This window comes from Brachycentrus maculatus, unplaced genomic scaffold, assembly GCF_059751285.1.
Source record: "Brachycentrus maculatus isolate JH-2025_06_01 unplaced genomic scaffold, ASM5975128v1 h1tg000107l, whole genome shotgun sequence".
Classification (NCBI taxonomy): domain Eukaryota; kingdom Metazoa; phylum Arthropoda; class Insecta; order Trichoptera; family Brachycentridae; genus Brachycentrus; species Brachycentrus maculatus.
In genome coordinates this window covers 300754-323048 of record NW_028280860.1, presented here as the reverse complement: position 1 = coordinate 323048, position 22295 = coordinate 300754, and the positions used below count along the sequence as shown (strand labels likewise).

At 31.4% G+C, this 22295-nt stretch overlaps 1 protein-coding gene across 1 annotated transcript in view; it reads left to right on the top strand.

Annotated features, from left to right (window-relative positions):
- The window catches only part of LOC148310090 (uncharacterized), an 81751-nt gene extending 60169 nt beyond the window's left edge, over positions 1–21582 (top strand). The window contains exons 3-7 of the mRNA XM_088259018.1: positions 12704–12915; positions 17859–17994; positions 18791–19050; positions 19735–19961; positions 20609–21582. Coding sequence (XP_088115144.1) covers positions 12704–12915; positions 17859–17994; positions 18791–19050; positions 19735–19961; positions 20609–20612 — 839 coding nt within the window. The 3' untranslated portion in view covers positions 20613–21582. The remainder of the gene's footprint in view (positions 1–12703; positions 12916–17858; positions 17995–18790; positions 19051–19734; positions 19962–20608) is intronic.
- The last annotated feature ends 713 nt before the right edge of the window (positions 21583–22295 follow it).

The window sequence follows — 22295 nt, the reverse complement described above, 5'->3', positions numbered from 1 at the left end:
TATATCTGTTTATTGTTTTTTTATATTTTGCCGTGTATTAGTTTTGGTTATTTAAAAAAATCTGTTTCTTTATTATTTGTGTGCCAGTCTTGTTAACCTTAATCCCATGCCTCAAAATGAGAAATAGAAAATACTCATCGGGAATATTATATATATGACTTATGTAAGTAACATGTTTTGAATAAATAAATAAATAAATTCTTACTCCAATCGCCACCCAATGGCGCATAGGGATTTGCATCGTATTGATATAACTAACTTATTGACTAACTAACCAACACACCCTTTCTTCGCAGGGGTGGGCGAGGGAATAAAACGCCACACCACTCTGTCTTTGTAAACATTCGTCACCTCTTCCACATTTATGCACCTCCTCATACATACCCGCCGATTATTTCGATTTCTTAACTGACCACTATCAAGTATAAGACATACCTGATCATGCCAAGTTTTTCTCGGTCTTCCTCTGCTCCTTATTCCAAGTATATTCGCCTCATTAATTTGTTTTACCGTTCTTTCATCACGCATTCGTTTCACATATCCAAACACGTCTTTCTTCATTTTATTAATAGTGCTTCTTCTTCAAACTCTTATCCGCACCCAATGGTGCATAGGGCACTGCTTAATATAAATGCAGTGTTATCAAGATCGTTAACACCTGAAGGAAAGGTGATCAGCCTTCCGCTTCAGGTACCAGTTCAGTTTAAAATTGAATAAATGTAAGAGTAAAAAAATCACTCATTATTTATTTGATCCCCCCCCCCTGGGGATCGAACCCGGGACCTCCAGTTCGGTAGCCAAGCGTGCTGACCATTACATTAATAGCGCTTACCTCTTTGAATTATTTCCTTATTTCATAGAGATATAGTGATACTTAAATCGTTAATTGCACGTTGTTGAGGTGATCCAGTACCAGTACCAGTCCAGGGTAATATCACTTATATTTATTTGATCCCTCTCGAAATCGAACCCGGGATATCCAGAATGGTAGGGATTTTAACTATTTTTATTATTATCATTATATGCCCGCCTTCGAAATGTAATGGTCAGCACGTAATGGAGGTCCCAGGTTCCATTTGGGAGGTCAAATAAATGAAAGTGATTTCTCACTCTCATATTTATTCAATATTACCCTGGACTCGTACTTCAGGTGGAGGACTGATCACATTTTCTTTCATGTGTCAGCGATCAAGATAACGTTGCATTTATACGAAATAGTACCCAATGCATCATCGGGTGTGGATAAAGATTTAAAGAATTATTAATTATCAATTGTTTTTATAATTTTTTGACATCTCAACATAGATGAAGAAGAATATAGAAATTTGGGCATTTACAGACCGTCATAGGCCGTTTAAATGATCACTTTACACAAATGTAACATTCATCAATTCTACCCATGATTGATAAACACACAATTAAAATTCTTAGAACTACTAATTATATGGTTCTATTTCAAAATACAGTGCTTGAATCACTAGAATTTCAATAGAGACATCTATTGGTGAGATGAAAGGTGTAACCTTTAATTATTCCGAAAATCAATCCAAATCTTGAGTTGTTGGGTAATATATCCAATACATAAATAAATGTAGAAATCAAATCCAATAAACCTTGTTTAATTTTGGATATATTACCCAACAATTCAATATGGAATTCTACCAACTGTCTGCAGTTACAATAAACAAATCTTGAGTATTTATAGAAGTATTTTAAATGTATATGAAAATTGTAAGTGGCGATTACGTTGAAACCAGCTGCCTGAATAATAATAAATTAACTGTCAAAGTAATAAGGGTTGTGGTTAAAGGTCTGGAGTTCGAATATCCAATTTGTCGAAACTTGATTCCCGTTTTCAAGTACAAAACGTTAAGTTTAAGCTAAGAAAACTAAGGAATTTGAAATGGTAGAATCGTTTTCAGACTGGCCGTAAATCGAAGCTGTTTATAATATAAACATTTTGTAAAGCTGTAACCTGATGTTATTCAAAGATCAAGTTTGTTCACGTACTAACAAAATTAATTTAAATGCAATCATATCTTATTTTGGAAACAAAAATTTTGTTGACTTAAAATTTTCAACACTAATGTATGGAAGTGAAGCGTGGAGTTGGCAAAAAATTATGAAAGCAGACTGGATGCAGTCATAATGCAATATATCAGATGAATCTGGGATAAAACGAATTATGATAGATGTTCAAATGATGATGTAAGGAAATAATGCAAGGCTAAACTAAGCACTATCGATAAAATTAAGAAAGGTGTGTTGAATCGAATGAGTGAAGAAAAAAATTAAGTTGAAAATAGAAGCAGGGGAATACCGAGGAAGACCGAGTAAAACTTGGTATGACTAAGTAATTCAAATACTTGTTCAGATCAGGTGTCGGAATAATCGGCGGGTATGTATGAAGAGATGCACGGATGTGGAAGAGGCATGAAAAATTGTTGCTAAGAACCGGAAGAAGCCGGACTAAAAAGACTACTAGAAAAGAGTTCGGCATTTTGTGTCCTAGCTTGGTTTATGGTGTCCTTCACTATTTTTATCATATATTATATATCATCTATCGTGAGAGTTCCCTATGAACTAACACGGATCTGATGAAATAGATCGAATAAGCTAGAAAAATCCACTAATTTATCAAATCTAATAAGCAAAGGTAAATTATAAATGCAACTCCTATTTTAAACACGAATTCAATGTCGGATAGGTCCTTATCCAGGCTCCTGCAACAGGACTCCAGCCGTTGTCTTTGAATCGTACAAATACTTGTTACTTATAGTAATTACAACGATCTCGATGCAGGCACACTTCTATAAAATATTTGTGTTTTTGGTTTTCACTTTTAGGCTTAACCGATCGGTGTTTATTTAGAAGGATCCAATTATTTCTTAAGTTTTTGTATGATTGTATTTATTTAATTTGTGAAAAAAAAGTTGTAAAATGGTTTCATAAGGCGAAACAGGTCTCACTTTTTATTTTTTCTTTATTTTTTGTTAATGTCAAATCAATAAATAATGAAATTCTAGTCCAACTTTCATGATGTCTAGTAATTTCATCAAATTTTACGATCCGGATTGGTGGCACAAGTTGGGAACTGGAATTTTACTACAGAGATAATAGACACGAAAAGTTTGAAATCCTTCGTAAATCAATTTATTTGAAATCCTCATATATTTTTTTGTATGAAAAAAAGCATTTTTCCCGATAACATAAGATTCAGTATATTTTCCGTCGGAGATTTGAATAGTCAATTCTTAACTCGAAAACAAATAACAATACATTTCAGAAGTTTGATTTTTATAATTCGATAATATTTAGTAAAAAAAATACATGACACATACAACGAAACAAGTCCCTGAAAGATAAGTGAAATTTGTATTATGTGTTTACACTAATAATTCCTTATCTGACTAACTAACTTACCATCACGGAGCTTCCTCACAGAATTAGGCAGAGAGAATTGAACGCCACACCAATCTGGCTTTGCAAAAAATCTTCTCCTCTTCCTCATTTATGCATGTCCTCATACATACCCTTATGTATTGCCTTATATAAGCATTAAATACTGGATTGGTTACTCGACGAATGAACGAGATGTAAAATTAACCGTTAATTATTGCTTCTGCTGAATCAGTTCTGAAATTCTGGTTTTTGGATATGAATGGAATATGAATGTATGAAGGATAATCGTTCATATGTATTCAGAAATAAGGTTAAAACAGTCATTAATATATTACAAAAATAATAAACATAAATAAATATTTTCTTTGAGGCAATTGTACGTATAAAAAAATGTTGTGTTCAAATAATGAAACCTTATATGTACGAGTTTAAATATGGAGCTCGGAGTGTACAATTATGACCGACAGTTTTTATCTTCTTTTTTTAAAATATTCATCCCCTTTTCTTCCAAAAAAACATTAAAGCACTTCACCCTGAGCTAGTTCACTTACCTCATTTGTATCTTATAAAACCAATCTCCATCTCAATTTTTTGACACCTTCAATTGACGAACACTTGATTACTTGGACCCTGAATCGATTCGATAAAGTGATCTATGCACCGTTGGGTATTTATAAGGGTATGCTGAAAAATATTTACACCACAAAAAGATTCATTAAATCAACTATGAAGGAATGATGAATGATAACATGACATTTTCAAGGATTAGTACAAACCGTTCGCGGTGTTACAAAGTTAGAATTTCGCGAAATACTAATTTAATACCGCGAACCATTAATCAATTTACTATCCCTCTTGCCGATTCATGGCTAAGGTCTGGGCGAAAAAACTTGAGCGAATTTCGAAAATTTCCACGCAAAAGTTCGCCGCTTGTTTTGTATTAAAATATTCATTGTCGTGTCATGGCAGCCGAAAGACTTTGAACTTCGGCTGTTGACTCTTTGAGAAATCAGCACTTTTGTGAAGTTTAATTTGGGTGAGAGGGCTAGTTTCTGATGAGACCGATATATAGAACCCAGGGGCTGGAAAACTTTGCGCATTCAACTTACCCCAAGTTTCCCGGCGACGATGAAAAATCTTCCATCTAGGAATATTTTGTAAAACTTAGCTCTTCCCAAATTACCGTTATTGCTTTGGAGGAATTTTCTTGTTTCTTGCTGCAAATCACTTTATTGCGTTGAATATTAACGTGAGCCTATTTTGACGGCGTTTGAGCCAATTTTTCACAGTTTACGTTTTTTTAAACAAAGGAATGAAAATGTTTTGATCAAACGTTATTTGATTTATTTAATGTAAGAGTTTATAATATTTTACCAATTTGAAATAACAAAAATAAGGAATTAATAAACACTCGAGTAATGGTTCCTTGGTGAGTGTCACAAACATATCTAATGGTTCGACCCCAACTCCACCACAACTTGATTCCTATTTACAAGAATGGTGAGTGTTATGCAGAGATTACGTGATTACTTAACAATAACTAGTCAGAGAATCCTGTTAATACGCAGACTTTCATAAAGAATCGCGTTGGCTGCTTCAATTATGTTATCAATTTAAACTCAATGTTCTTGGAAAGCGACTATTTTTTGTAAATAATAAAAATGAGATCTCTTTGCACCCTGATAGTGATAAGGATGGAACGAGACCTCTATTTGTGCAACAAATATCAGTTTTATCTTCGAGACTTAATTACTTTCTTGTAGGCAATCCATCCCATTGGTTTGACAGTTAGTCAATAGCTTGTTTAAATGCAATTCAACATTTGCCTTACCTGTATTATGCAGGACAATCTTTTATTGGTTGGAGATTTGGTGTGGTGTTGATGATCGGAATATTGACTTTTGAAAATTTACTTGCAAAACGAACGACTTTCAAATATTCATAACTAATTTAGTTCAATTCTTTTGATGCAATACGAGAAAAAAATAATTTTAAATACAAATAATAATTGTGTAATACGTAAAAAAGGCTCTTGGGCCCCTAAAATTATAACACAATCAAGGAGCGTTTAAAACAAAAAAAAATTGAAATCAGGATTCACATTTTGTGGCACAAATAAAAATATATACTCATATATACCACGCTTTAAACGCATAAATTAATCATTTAAATCCCAATAAAAAAATATTTGTTTATATTTTCTAAACTATTGAGATTTTTTTGTTTTCTGTGAGTATTTACATACATTGATGAAGAAAAAAAGAAACACATTTACGCAATACACAATATATATCAATAAAACTACAGTAAATAAAAAGAAAATATATTTTCTATCATAAATGAATCGAGTCAGATATATTTTTTGTAATTATTGTAAAGGTAACACAGTTTTTCTTAGTAACTCACTTAAGTTTCAGTAAAAAAAGTTCAGGGTAAAATATTTCGAGCAATAAATCACTCCTGGGAATTATGAAAGTTCCTCGGTTTCCACCATTTTATTTAGGTTTTTAAGGTTTTAACCACAGTTTTCAAATAAATTATTGGTCTACTACGAAAACACGAAAAATATTGCGTTTAGATTACAAAATCGTTTTGCCGTCTTGTAAATGAGTGAACATAGTAATTATTGTTACGCCGATAAACTTCGCAGACGCGGTTTGAGATATAACGTGTACGTAAACAGTACTCTATAGTCGGGAAAGTAACACGCGAGGTACGGGCGTGACACGTTCGAGTTTATTTTCCGTCAAGCATGATGACCCAATTATTGCGAAATGGCAGAGTTTTCCACTTGTGGTGGCGCGAAATGCCATCGACACCTTTCATCCCCTATCTTATAGTATCGCTAGAGCCCGTATGCCGTGGCACGTGGCACAAGCATGCAATAAATATGATATTACGAGGTGAATCATATCGAAACATATGTATGTACGTATGTAACGGAATGTCTTATTAAAAATAAGACGTTCCGTGCACAAACCAACCTTCTTCAAACTGTTTCTGAAAAAAAAATGCTTTCAAGAACTTACAAAAAAGTAATTAAATTCGTATTTAAATAGTTATTTGTGCAACCCTGTGTACCTAAATCATTTGTGCTATACTTTTTTCCTATTTAAAAAATCTTATCTTTTTCGTTTTTCTACACTAGAGTAATGTATTTCACCCCAAGCTTCTTCACTTACGTCATGTATCCCTTTGTTTATATTTCGCTCCTATATCAAAGTAGGTTACAGGAGAGAAGAACATATGTGTCGCCTAATTTCAAAGTTCGCCAGATCCATGTAAGTCAATTTTACAAAAAATGCAAAATTCTCCGGGTAACATTTATGTTTTAAAGATTTGTCTATCTTTAGATAAAATATTATGGAATAGAGAATTTTCCCTTCTTTTGGATTGTTTTTCAATGTTAAAAAAAAAACACGTCACATAAACCGATAATGACATCATCTTAATTTTTGACCTATCCCCGCTCTTTGATTGGCCGATATGCGGCTGTCCAAACTCAAAACACAGTAAGGGACATTATTTTTGTAGTGCGTTTTTTTGCATTTTTGGACTAAGTAGATTCTAATTAATCCAAAAATGCAAAAAAACGTACTAAAAAAATGTCCCTTACTGTGTTTTAAGTTTGGACGGCCGTATGGGTCAGAAGGCAAATTTCATGAATATAGCGGAATTTGAAATACAACGCTGTTTTAAGCATTTTTTTAGCAGGGTTTTCAAGTATTTAAATAATTTAAACAATTAAACCCACAATTGGCATTCCGATAGAGTATTTATTTTAAAATCTTATAAAATTGGATCTGGCGGATTTTGAAAGTAGGCAACACACATCTTACATTCATTTGATCATATTTTGTACAATTTGGGTGTGAAAAGAGAGTATAATGATAATAAATTTCAAAACTTGTTCATAAATTCTCTTCAAAATCGGCGATAAAATGTGAAAACATTCAAATGAATGATGTTACTATTGTTCAATACTATTTTTTGTTCCTTTTGTTCGAAAATGTTTCATTTAACAAAACGTTAGCAAAAATGTAGGGCGTTATGTTTTTGTTTGAAACAATTAGCTAGAATAAAGTTTCTTGCTGAAATCAATGTAAGCTACTTGCGATCACCCCTTAAGATAGGGGCTGAACTTTGTCATTTTCTTAGACCGAACTTTCTTCAGAGCTAAGTACTACAAAAGTAAACTTTTATTTGTAAAGAAAGACGTTTATTTACCCTTTTTAATTGAATGGCTAAAAGGTTCGGTTGTTCATATTAGACACTTGTTTGAAGCGATTAATCTCTCGATATCTTGATCATACTTGTACTTAATACTATGAAATAATATTTTATAATATGTCTTCAAGTTCTTCAAGTTAACATTTTTTCTTCCTAGAAAAGTGTCCAGGAAAATTTGATATAAAATATTAAATAAATGCGTTCAATACTTGGACAAATGAAAGTTTAAGACATTGTTGTACATTTTATATTTACATAAAAAAAAAATGGTTTAGTTCATTATTTACTTTAAAATTTATATACAAATAGGACTTTATATTAATGTATGATTTTCAAATAAAAATGTATTTTATTCCGAAAACCCAAGCAAAATACATGGAATATTATAACGCAATAATACAAATTCAATTCGGCTTTGGACACTTGTAGTATATGCAAACATAAAGCAATTCTCTATTTTTCAATTGAGTTTATAATTATTTTAATATAGTATTTTGAACAGCACTTTTGTATTTCATACATTTGACTTATCTTATCCAGTTAATTACGGTCTAATTACTTTCTTGAAGTTCACAAAAGTTTTTCCCTTGCTTAAGTCCTTAGACATCTCGAATCATAAATACTCAGATACCGTGATCTTTTACTTGAGCTAAGTACGATAAAATGTTCACTTAAACTTTCCTGTCAACCTTTTCGATTACAATCAGTTATTATGAATTTCGTAAGAATCATGGTGATGCGTATAACCGGTCATACTAATAAAACAATAGTTTTAAAGTGTAAACATAAAAATATTTATTTTAATGATAAAAAAATTTGCATGTTTCGAGTAAAATATTGATACGGATTTATCTATTGATGAATTTTGTAAGTAAATCGAATCCTGCTTGAAATATATGAAAGATTCTTTTTTCGAAATATTTTTTATGCTTAAAAAAAAGGGAGTAAAACGAGGAAGGTGACAGCCAACAGAAAAGTTTGGTGCCAGTTGGTGGACTCCGTATGCTCCTCATAGGGAACGAATATGGTAATTGAAATAAATATATATCAGTTTTATTCAAAATATATAGTGAGTGTGCCACACACACACAACACACACACACACACACACTCACACAAAACAGTATCAATTAATTGTTTTTAAATTTATTTTTCAGATTTTAATTTGATTGAGTCATTGTTCATGACTGTTCGTCGACTGATATAGTTCCTACCTATATGAATATACGTTGTATTCTGGTTAGTCGTTCACGATATAATATTTTACCTCATGTTAGAGCACGGCACGGTTATGCGGGTCTATTTGCAAAACACTCAGATGAGACGAAACGCTCTTTAGAAGCTTTTCCGCTATACGTATGTATGGAGGTGTTTGAGATGTGGCTGCTTAAAAGATAAATTGAACTTTGCTACTTCCATCGTCTCCCTAGAGATAATATTGTCTTTGGGCATAAAAACGAACGGAGAAAAACAAAGATGGGGAAAAATATCTCGGAAAAGATTTTCGCCGAAGGTGACGGAGCATTAGTGACTGCTTATTTATGCAGAATCGTGGAAATGAATAAGAAATTGAGGTATTTTCTATTTTGATTTGAAAGCGTATACTTTCGTCGGGTTCATATTCAAATATACGGCTCGGTTCATTGTAAACTAGATGAAAATCGGAAATACAAATATTTTGTTAGCAAATAATTTATTTTGTGCTTAGAGTACGAAACCCATTATTAAGGTAAATACGTGTCTTAAATATCAGACACTATAATGCGTACAGACTTTAAGTATTTAAAAAAAACATTCAAAAAACTTTGTAAAAACTTGAACATATTACCAGCAAAATAAGTGGTTTTTTTTAATATTTTTTCATGTATTATTTATTGTTTCAGCATAAATTTTGTGGTAAGACGTTAGTAAGTTATACATAAAATAATTTCGTTTTTAACACCTAAAGCGCGATGGCCTCAAACAAAACGCGCCCAGCGGTGGTGGGTCTGATCTGACCCAGTACAGAAATCGCCTTTTAGGCGTTTTTCGTCGGGTTTTTATATTTTATATATTATTCAAAATAGCCTACATAGCAATAGGATAATGTGTCATAAGTTTTGTATGAGAATTTTCAAGTTTTTGATAGTTTTGAAATTAAATTATCCAAGCGCATTATTTTACATCCAAACGCGACAGCGCGCTGCGGCTCACTACCACAGACTAACTAATTTATATACTCGCTACTACCGCGGAGCATGTCACACGCGCATGTAGCATGGTTGGCAATAAAGCAGTGATTGTAAACATTTTTATTTTTACTGAATTCAAATAATTTGTGTTTTTAATTTTATAACTATATTTTAAGTCAACATCATAACAGATAGAATTATTAACAAAATGCAACTAAGTAATTATCTTCAAATATAAAACGTGGCAGTTAGCTCCAAAAACCACAAAATGATTCTAGGATTTTGAGTTAATGTTTCAAGATAAATTTTTGTCCATAATGCAATTAAAATTCATTTTAAATACAGTGAAAATATTTAAATTTTCATTGAAAAATATATACGGAATTGCCCAAAATGGTGTAAATATTCATTTAAAGTTCGCCATTTCTTACATAAACATTTTGCGGGTTTTAGAAATTATGAATACAATTTTGTACGAAACCAAATAAAACTAATTATTATAAAAATTTTATATACAAGTTCGTTAGACATAATAGGTATGATATTTAATTTTATTATTGACCAATAAATTATTACCAAAAAATAAGAGGACAATCGGTACTTTTCTTGTTGAAATCGATGTTTTTATCACTTACTGACATTTCTTATAAAACCACGTTTTCCGTTGCACTTTCAAATTCTGAATCTAAGGTTTTTGAATTCTAAATCACTGTCATCTGCACTATTCTCTCACTTTTCTTTCACTTTTAGAACTGTCCAAAAGTCGTTCAATCTCGTCATGAGATAATTATTTTTTTCCTGCCATTGTGGTAAAGTGTCGAAAAGATTAAAAAAAATAAAAGTATAAATCGTTCAAATATAAAACAGTTTATTGTGAAGGTCTGTGTTTTGTAATATTAATATTTTTTAAATGTAGATTTACCTTATAGTCTATATATATGATATTTAATCCGTCATACAAGTAAACAAATAAATCAGTTAAAAACAAATATAAAAAAAAACAATAAACGGAAACAATCGCCAAAGATTGACAATGTATGCTTTTGTTTTTGGGATTTCAAAATCACGGCAGACGGCACACTAACACATTGATAGCGAACAACTGACCTTACTCAATATGATTTTTGATATTTTATTTGTTCTTTTTTTTTAAATAACTCATTTGAATCTGGTCCAATAATTTTCGTTTGTATCTCAATTTGTAGGTAATTTTTTGAAGAACGATTACACTCAAGGAAAACGACGTAAACAAATTACCTATTACGTAATCAATAATTTTCCGCGATGGTGGGTCTGACCAGACCCACCATCGCAGAGGAGGTGTTAATCACATTTTTTTGTTACGACTTGTTTAGAAAGCTACAAATACTTCCATCTACGGGTTTAAATATATAAAAAAAGACTGTTTAGATTAAACTAGAAGTCTTTTTTGAGTTTTTTCAAGCAAGTTGTATTTTATTGTTTTTTAAACAATAAAATACAACTTAGTACAGTAAAAATCAGTTTTTGATTTCAAATTTAACACGTAAATTAAGATGGAGTTCTACAAATTAAGCGCCAAATCTATAAATGAGTTTATCATATATTTTAGTTCAATCAATCGTTTATGTGTAAAAAAATGTAATATCTCATTAAGAGTCTGAAAATAGCATAAATCAAAGTTGATGTAACGATTGTGAGAGAGAATTGAAGTTTTTTTTCAATATTATTTACAGTAAAACTGAAATCAAATATTTCGATCCTAATAATTTACAGAATACACATATTACGTTCCGGTATTCTCGGTACTTCGGCTCCTCTAAAACAGAGAATCATTTCCATTTAAATTGCTTTGGTACCAATTTCGCGAGACCTTCGGCCCGGGAACCGGCCATTGATTGTAAATTCACAAACAAAAATCAAAGTACCTTTTTGACGAACGGAAAACCAACAAAGATAACTCATATTAATTTACGTTCCAAAAAAGAAAAAGGGTTGTTTTGACAGCGTAATTGAAACCTTTTATTCGCATGTCTACATTTCACGCTGAATGCTAGAAGGAAATGTGCAAGTCATGCATATTTGGGATATTTTTGGTATTTGGGCTTCTTTTCATCGTCCTAATGTGATTCAATTTTAAACGTTTTATCCATATTTAGGTAGTTAAAGACGGTAAGACATTTTAACGGTAGTTAAATAATGATGAAAACACGCAATGTCATAATATACTAAATTGATTTTATGCATGAATTTAAAAATAATTAGGTATGCACCAATATTAGCCATCAAAACCGTTACATGGTGAAATCTAGTCCACATTTTGACATCCCAACATAGATGAAGAAAAATATGGTATAAGTCTGGATATAATTAGACATGTCATCACTTTGGTGAAATTATCACTTTACACACATTAATATTCACTATTCTACCCATGATTGACAACCACACTACTCAATTTTTTGGACCATCTATATAATTCATCTCATGACGTTTTATGTGTAAATTCAATTAGTGTAAGAATATAAAAATAACTCTTAAGTGGAGAAACCTAGATTAGTGAACAAATATTTGAACACACTCAAAATGCTGTGAAATCAATTCTTTCTAAAATATTCATTATAAATACTGTCATATAACGATTTTCTACACATTCGTCTGAGGGAACGCATTTCAACACCATTCACTCTGCTTTCATCCTTCCTTTGCCCATTCCTTGTTTTGCTTTCATATATTACTATCGGTACCAGCACTTCGTTGTGAACTGTTATTAAGTTAAGTTTCAATTGAAATATTTATATTTGCAATCATTGTTTTCAAAGCACCATTAAGTATATTTCCTCTATTCACCCTTCTCTCAACATCTGTGACGGTTTCAGATATTAAAAAGAGCTAAAAACATTTGTTTGCTTTTTTTTCAGTGAGAGTCAGCAGTTTGCGGCTGGTAGAGTTGAGAATACCGTCTCACTCTGTCTTCAACACATCGGCGAGGCTAGAGTGTAGATATGAGCTGGATGATGGAGAATCGCTTTACTCCCTTAAATGGTATAAAGATGGGAACGAATTCTTCAGATACGTCCCCAGAGACAATCCTCCCACTCAGGTTTTCGACCTCCCGGGAGTAGTTGTCGATGTAAGTATATATTTTTAAATTCATTGTTGTAAGAAATTTAAAATTTATTTATTGTAACTTCAGACAGTTGGCAGAATTTAATTTGAAATATTTGGGTAATATATTCAAAATTAAACAAGGTTAAAGGATTGAATTTTACTTTTATTTACATACATATATATGATAATACGGGACGCGTTTCGTATTATTAAGACATTTTCAATGTCTTAATAAGACAAAACGCGTAACATATTTTCATATATCGCTCACTCCTTTCAAGAACGTCATAAATCAAAAAACTTGAATTTTCAGGAGAACGTTTTTAAAGTTTAAAAATATCATACAATGTATTAAAAATAAATATCAAGCCACTTATTGAACTTTTTACTGTGCAACAGATCTTTTTAGGTAAAACCTGAAGGTTTTTTCTCCATTTGAAAAATATTTAGTATGCTTAAAAAAATAATTAAACAATACCTTTTCTTCAAAATGCAAAAACAGCACATTCTGCCCTGTAGCGGGTAAATATGAAGTTAAAAATATGCCAATTTCGCTGGGATATAGTACATTTTCTGGGCATTCCGAAAACGTGCACAACTGAAAATTGACGATTTTTGATTTATGACGTTCTTGAACGGAGTGAGCGATATGTGTAAAAAAAAGGTAGAATTCAATCTAAAACCTTGTTTAATCTTGGATTTAAACTCCAAAATTTTTTAAATTTTTATTAGGATCTTTTTTTTTTTTTTTTTGGAATCTGAGCCCACCATCCACCCGCAGCAGTTATAGAGTCCTGAGGGACTCTCTGTCAGCTGCACATAGAGGAAAATCTTCAAAATATTTCTGAAGAAATAAATATTGCTCTATTCAATGAGGGGGGAGGAGGATGTACGGACAGAGGCCGACACTTCGTCCCCACCCCTCGGGATCCCCTCATTACCTCTTTTAATTTTAATAAAATATAAACAATAAGAACACAACAAAAAAATAAAATAACAATGTTTCCAAAAATAAAAATTTTATTAGGATCTATATTTATTTAATTAAAAAGTGTAACATTTATAGTTAAATAACTGTTCAAAGTATAAGCCGCATAAAAATTCAGATTTATGTACGCCAAGTGGCCCGTTATCAATAATAGAAATAAAGTCCTGGTTCTAACCCTAATGTATGTATGTGAAGCATAGAGTAAAGAAAAGTAGGATGAAAGTTGACTGAATGCATAAAAAATACTTAATATCAGAAAAATGTGCGGCAAACTGCTGTATTATACATAGATCATCGAATGTAAGAAATAATGAAACGCTGAGATAAGATTAGTTATTTTAAGTAACGGTAGAGTAAGCTCGATCAAGAAACTATGACTTAAATTACGCAACCCTTATCACGGAAGCACATCCGTATTTAATCTTATTACATATTTTATTATTTGAGTGTGGTAAGTAGGTAATGGAAATAATTACAATTTTCAAATTTAATATTGTATGTACATATATGTTAGTGGAGTATAATTTAAACTTTGCTGTTTGTAATATAATTGCTTTAGACGATTCATAAAAAAGAAAACGATCTTCGTTCAAAATATTTTTCAAATAAAAAGTGTATATTTTGTGTAAATTTTCGAAATATAATATTTTATAAAAGCGTACGAATAATACCTACGGGCTTATTATGTATGAGGTTATCAACATAAGTCCATATTGATTCTCCGCTGAGAGTAGATATAATATATTCTCCTTCTGCAAATTGTGATTTAAGTATATCCGGAGCGATATATTTCGTCGGAATAATCTCATACATTATCGAAAACATTGGCAATGAAACATCTACAAAAGCGGATTTATGTACCATTACGAAATAAGTCTGATTTATCGAAGACAAAAGGGACTTGCGCGCAACTTTGACCTCTGGAAAAATAGATCCTAATATTTTATTCGGTTTCCGACAAGAAAATATCGGGAAGCGGACACCATTACGGGGAATAACAGACAGCGGCGACTTATTGTGACTCGGGGAAGCTAACAAGGGTCGGCGCTGTCGGCCATCGGGTCAGGGTGGAGAAAAAACCGCCGAAATGACTCGCTAGAATGCCATGAATGAATTGTTGATTTGTATGAAAACAATGAAGGATTATCGCGCATGCGATCCGGCCATTAGTTCTCACCAGCGCCGGGCGCACTAATCGCTTCCGTTCCTGCCTAACGACACTACCCGAGGAAATTTAAAAAAAGGAACGTGATATTTGCTCCTCCCCTATTCATTATTTTACCTGAAACTTTTTTTTTTGGATATTGCGTTACGAAAATGTGTGCTATTTATTAATTAAAATCACAGACCAATTTCCAAAACTGTTCAGTATCATCGATTTTAAATGCCTTATTACATATTCATTAAGATATATTATATGTCACAGCTTCCACAAGAGTCACAACATGTGTATGTGTGTGTGTATGTATAAAGAGCATCTTAAACTTTCACCTACAAAGACACACTTTGAATAAAAATAAAAATAAGCAGAGAGGAGTATCAATAAAAAAAATAAAATTAAAGTTTATTTATTAAAAGATAAATCAAACACAAATTTTTTGAGTCTACTAAGTTGTATTTTATTGTTAGAAAAACACATATAAATCAATTTTGTGACAGTTGTTTCGCCTAGTTGTGGCCTTTTCAAATAAACGACATTCGTTTGGAGTTTTACACATTAAACGCAAAATCTATAAATAAAAATAAATAAAAATTGTACGTTTTAATTTCAATAACATTTTCTATAAATTAGTTTTATACAGAGAAAATTGAAACTGGCCTCAGAGATTTGTATACATTTAAAAAAATCAGGTATGCAGCCCCAAGCCTCTTAGCCATTGCGTCTAATCTATTTTACCTCTTCTTAAAATGTACCGCCATTATTTTCTTCCCTTCCCTCCCAAATATAACGGTAATGTCATTTGCCCAGAGTTCATTTACCTTCATCATATGCATCCTTTTGAATGTTTCAAACATATTCCATAAGTCCAGGAAGGCACGCAGGAGAAGGAAACTTCAAATTCAAATACTTGGCGAATTGGTATTTACATAATTTATTAATATATTATTAGATTAAAACCAATATTTTTAGCTTTTCCACTTTTTTTTTATTTGACCAGCGACTGGGTTTCGTCGTTACTGACATCATCAGACTAGTCGGTAACGATGAAACCCGGTCGCTGGTCAAATAAAAAAAAGTGGAAAAGCTAAAAATATTGGTTTTAATCTAATAATATATTAAAAATGCAATTCCATCACGAAGTGTCAGTGGATAATATAAACATAATTTATTTAAATCCAGACATTAACGGTTTCAAAATATTTATTTTATTATTGTCTGACACCCTAACGGCTTGCCTACCGTACTGGAGGTCTTGGGTTCTATTCCCAGGGAGGGTCAAATAAATGTGCAAGTGTTTTTTTCACTCTAATATTTATTTAATATTACCCTGGACTGGTTGGTACCTGAGGCTGATCACCTTTACTTCATGTGTTCGATCAAGATAACACTGCGTTTATATGATGCAGTGCCCTATGCATGATTGGGGGTCGGAATGAATTGTCTGACAATAAATCTACATTCCTGAAAGAAATAAAAATCTCAAATACAAAATGAAATATTTTTCAGTAAAGTCAATATATCATTTTCTTAGAAATCCTTTCGCTTGAATATTGGAAACATATCGTAAATTTGTTTACATCGTTTACTCCACATTAAATTGCCAACAACGTGAGTTTTCCCTCCACATTATTTGTTTATATGATGGTAATTTCGTTTTAACGTTATTTTCAAATACAAAGTTGATTTATTTGATCAAATACGGAGAGACGGCATTTTCCCTGAAGCGATCATAAAGTCAACATTCGGATAAAAGGAAATTTTGTAATGTGCGTGATAGGCAGGCATTAGTGATATATGAAGCTATTTACTCGAGAAAAGTAAACGGCTTCACTAAAATGCGTTATTAAAAATAAAAATCACTAAGTGTTACTTTTATTTTCGACGTAATTATTATATTTTCAACACATTTCAAAAACAAGTTCGAACTTTTTGTTCTCTTTTCTAACTCTCGTTTGTTGACATAATATAAGGTTATTGTATTTTTTTCTGATAAATGATCAATGATACAAATCTTTGGGAGTAGGGATGTACTGAACATGACAAGGTTCTTGTCAAAACTAGTTGGACAAAAGTACCAAATATATTATTGCTAAAAACAAAGTTCTAGTTTTATTTCACTTAGGGTTTAGATGAACTCATTTCGTTTCAAAGTAGCGTAACTATGTATTTAAACCAACCTTTTTTTTTTGTAAAGATAATCTTAACTTTAAAATTAATCACGCTTAAAACACATTTCAAAAGTACCGGGATTGAAAAAAAAATATGTTTGGCAAAATATGCCATATAATTTTTGCAAAAAATATTCAAGTAAATATAATATTCAAGAATTCTTAGAAAGAGTGGTATTTACCAAGTAGAACTTAAGCTGAAAAAGAAAATATGAACTTTATAAATGATTGAATTTTTTAGTCCTTAGTTTAAATTTTGTAGGTAAATGATGGTGGATGTTTTTTTTTCTAAGAAATAAAAAAAAAATTGTTTGTAAACACATCGTACAAAAAAATAATGAATATTGAAATTCAATAATGCTTTCAACTCTACAATTTCTATCTAGAAAGGGTAGATTAGTTCTCATTGCTATGCAGAGCTTGTTAAAAGCGAATATCTATCCCATCTTTTCTATGAGACTTTTTTTTAAGTTCGGTTCTGCATTCAAATTGAAAACCCAGATGATGCACGAAAACCTTTTTTGAAACCTTTCCATCCTTAAATATCCTTTCAAGGAGTACCCGAAAATACGTGAATATCTATGCATATTAATATCTCTTTAAAAGGGCACATTTCAAAGGGCATTATTGATTGAATTTTTTTTCAGCTGGATAATTCTACAAACATATCAATAATCCTCGGTCCGATGGCCTTGTCGTCATCAGGACGATACCGCTGTGAAGTATCTGGTGAAGCCCCACTGTTCCAAACCGTGTCTGATCATGGAGACATGGATGTTGTCGGTAAATATATTTATTGAATGACCAAAAAAACTGCTACCGTTATACTGTGACCGTGCTATTTTTTTAATTAGGCGAAACCTTACTGATGACAACATTTCGTAATTTTACAATTTTGAAATAATGCTTTTAACCGAGTTTCATTAGACGTAGTTAGTAAAAATCACAATTTTATCTATTATTTTAAGTAGTATCTTCTATTGAAATTATTTGAGTAAAAAGATAGAAATATACTATTACAATCGCTAATAAATGTTCAAAGGTTTGTGGTTCAGTAAATAATCTAGTGGTTCAGTAAAAAACTAAATATAAGTGATTTTTTCACTGTAATATTTATTCAATATTACCATGGACTGGTACCTAAAGCGAAGGGGTGATCACCTTTTCTTCATGTGTAAACGATCAAAATAACACTGCGTTTATATGACACAGTGCCATTTGCACCATAGGGGTACGGATAAGGGTTTTATTATTATTAATATTAAATAATCAAGTGTTAAACTATCATGTATAAAAATATGTTTGCTCAATAATGTGTGTGCGTTTATTTACATTACTTTCATTTCAGTGTATTTTATTTTGAGAATACTGTTTTAAAACCTAAATAAAAAATGCTTTTTTTTAAATAAATAATTTTCATATATCACGTTTTTAACCAAATAAATTTGAAAGACCTATGCACTTCATCTCAAGGTTTTGAAAAAAGTTAAATAGCTATAACGCCTAAAATAAAAGTTTTCAGCGTGATAAAAATAAATACGAAAATTATTTTAAAAGAAAATGTTTTATTTTTCTTTAGCTTTGCCTGAATTCGGACCGGTAATTACCGGGTCGAGGCCGAGGTACCAAGTCGGGGACCATGTGAAGGTGAACTGCACATCGGGACAGTCAAAGCCTGCAGCCAAGTTGAGCTGGTTCGTCAATGGTGAGCCTGCCAACTCCGCGCTTCTGAAGGGCCCTTACATCATGGAGACAGACAATGAAATGGAGGTCACTTCACTCGGCCTGGAGTTCAAAGTTCGGCCGAAACATTTTAGAAAAGGAGATTTGAAATTGAAGGTAACGATTTTTAGAAAATATTATTCAATAAAAATCCATTTCAATAACCCTCCTTTGTGTTTTTTTTACGGCTGTTCAATAATTGCTAATCTAAATTAAGATGTTGAGGAATTTAACTCTGTTGCATTAACCTTTTATTTCATCCCAATTTTAAACTTACGCGTAAAAACCAAAAGAGCCATACTCACGTGAAAAATAATTATATACAACTAAAGTTACCTTTTTTATTTCGATGAAAATGTGAATTTCGAGAATTATTTTTATGTTGTCATTTAAATTTCAGTTTAGTACTGTCATCTTGGATTTTGTTAACTAATTTAAGGTCAAAAATACAATGAAGAAATATAAGTTATTATAATACTAAAAGGGGTTTATTGAATTCAAATTTGTAAATAAATATCTATAAATCCAATTTAAGCAAGACAATTGTTTATTTATTCATTAATTCCATAAAGTAAAATGAATTGTTTATTTTTATTCTTCTTTCACCAGTATTTATTCAAACTTCGTTTATTTTATTTTGGTATGCAAAATTGTTTTACTTAAATAAATGTTTTAAAACATTTTTGATAAATCAATAAAACAAGATAAAGTAAATAAAAATATCAAATCCGTTCTAAAGACCAACATAAAATCAACAATTTATTTTAAAAGATTGATATAAATTACATTATTATATTTCAGTGCCTAGCAATGATAGCCACAGTTTACTGGAAGAGTAATGAAGAGAGCGTCCAGGGAGAGAGACAAAAGAGTTACACCAAGACGAGAGAGGTAGCTTCAACCAGTAATTCAAGAGCTGACAGAGTCCAGGCATCTTCGGTCAGTAAGGGCATCTCGTCTGCACCCTGGATGTTTCACTCCCCGGGATATCTCTGGATATTATCGCTGATGGTCATACTTTATGGAAGGTAGTAATTTTTCTTGCTAAAAGTCTTTATTTACACCCTCAATATCATTTCAGCAATTGTGTCATTTTGATATGTAGCTCTGAATATCCAGTGGATTTTTGTTTAACACTTTCCTTATCATTCATCGTTCACTTTGTGTTATACCACTTTAAAGTGGTATTACACAATGTTAACGACAAATGACAAGGAGAGCGTTATATTACCAAACCACATTGTTAACAATGCATTTAATATACAAAATACATTATTTGGGAGTACGATCTTTTGTTAACCTATGTAGCTCTATAACGAAGCACAGTTTTTATGCACTGTTGGTTTTGCATTTAAACAAAATCGCAGTTGCTACACATATTATAAGATATGCTTAGTGATAAATTATAAGTTAGATTTTTTCTTAAGGATTCGTATTTAAAAAAAATAATCTTCAAAATTTGATTTAAATATGACACATCTATTGAATTATGTAGATTTAATGTCTATTATTTTAATAAACTTACATAGTCATCCATCTATTCAGTGCCAATAATAAAAAAAATCACATTGCAGGCCTGCTGGATTCTATATAATTTACAATTTTTCAATAGTTTTATGTATTTAATATTAATATGTGTTAAAAACTACTTACATTTTTTTACTTTTATTTACAGTTGAAAGCAGTGAGTTTGATACACACCAAACTTCAAACATCATCCGCCCTTCGAATAATTTCGTGTAGTTACCTCGACTAGTGAAATAAGTAAATGATTATTAAAAAAAAAACGTTTTAAGAAAAGCGAAATCTTTATGTTACCTATGTGAATATCGTCAAATTATTAATTTAAATGATCTACTGTGTGGTGTTTACGTAAAACGATTTTATCAAATTATGGTGAAAAGTGTGATAATTTTCACTAGCATTAAATGCGTCCCTATCAATAAGTACATGATTAGAATTCGGAGTCATTTAGTGAACTAGTTATGAAAATCAAATTAAGCATTAATTTGTATTTTTTGTTTCTTGAATGTTTTTCGCAGATACTTTGTGGCACATTTTACAAACATTAAAATAAAACAATTTTTTTAACCACTTTTTATTGGTACACTTTACCCAACCGGTTTCGACAAGAACCTTGTCATCATCAGGGTTTATGTACAAAATTCTAAAACATTGAAATACTCATAGTTAGGATAAAGATAATTACCCTTCCCTTACGATACCAAAAACTTCCAAGCACTCCGTACACCATATGAAAATATGATTTATAAAACGGGTATATTTGTGCCGTCGTATTTAATTAGTCGATTTTTTACCAAAACTATATTAACCTTAGCTGATATGTTATGCTTACTTAAAACAAATATATTTTTTTGCGTTGGAAAAACTTTTTTATAAAAATGCTGAAATTTTGGCAAAAGAAACGATTAGTACAAATTTTGGGCCTGGTTTTATTTATGCTTGATTATCTCAACAATCTTGTATATTGTATAAAAAATATTTCTAAAGTCATATCAAAGTTTTGGAAAATCAATGATGGAAATGTAAATGAAATAGTATATGAATAAATCATTACAATTTAAGATGTACATTTTAAACAAAATTATGTGAATGTTTGTAAATTGAATAAAACTTACCTCCAGCAAAGATGTTTTTTTTTTTATTTCTCATTCATAACACCTCAATAACCAGAATCACTTAAAATTGTTAAAATTGTTAAAATTTAATTCAGCAGTTTAAGTATTGTAATACATGGAGAGTCCGCCTCCGTAGTGTAATGGTCAGCATGCTCGGCTACCGTTCTGGAGGTCCCGGGTTCGATTCCCAGGGGGGTTTAATAAATATAAGTGATTTTTTCACTCTAATATTTATTCAATATTACACTGGATTGGTACCTGAAGTGGAGGGCTGATCACCTTTCCTTCATGTGTAATCGATCGAGATAACACTGCGTTTATATGAAGCAGTGCCCTATGCACCATTGGAGTGCGGTAAGGGATTTATTATTAATACATGGAGAGTGCCTTGATCCTGCTTAGTGTAACTTTTTCCCTTTGTGACAACCCCTATCCTAAGCAATGTATTTTTTAATATTACTCTTATGATTAACGCAGCTTATCGGATGTTAGACTCTACCAATTAAGATTTTTAAAAGATTTTTTTCTCTCAGATTGATATTTTTCAACTAAGAACTTAACAATCTTCTTCTAACCCTCATCTGCACCCAATGGTGCTTAGGGCACTGCATTGTATTGATGCAGTGTTATCTTGATCGTTACTTATATGAGGGCAAGGTGATTATTCCTGCGCTTCAGGGACTAGTCCAGGGTAATATTTAATAAATATTAATATTTATTTTC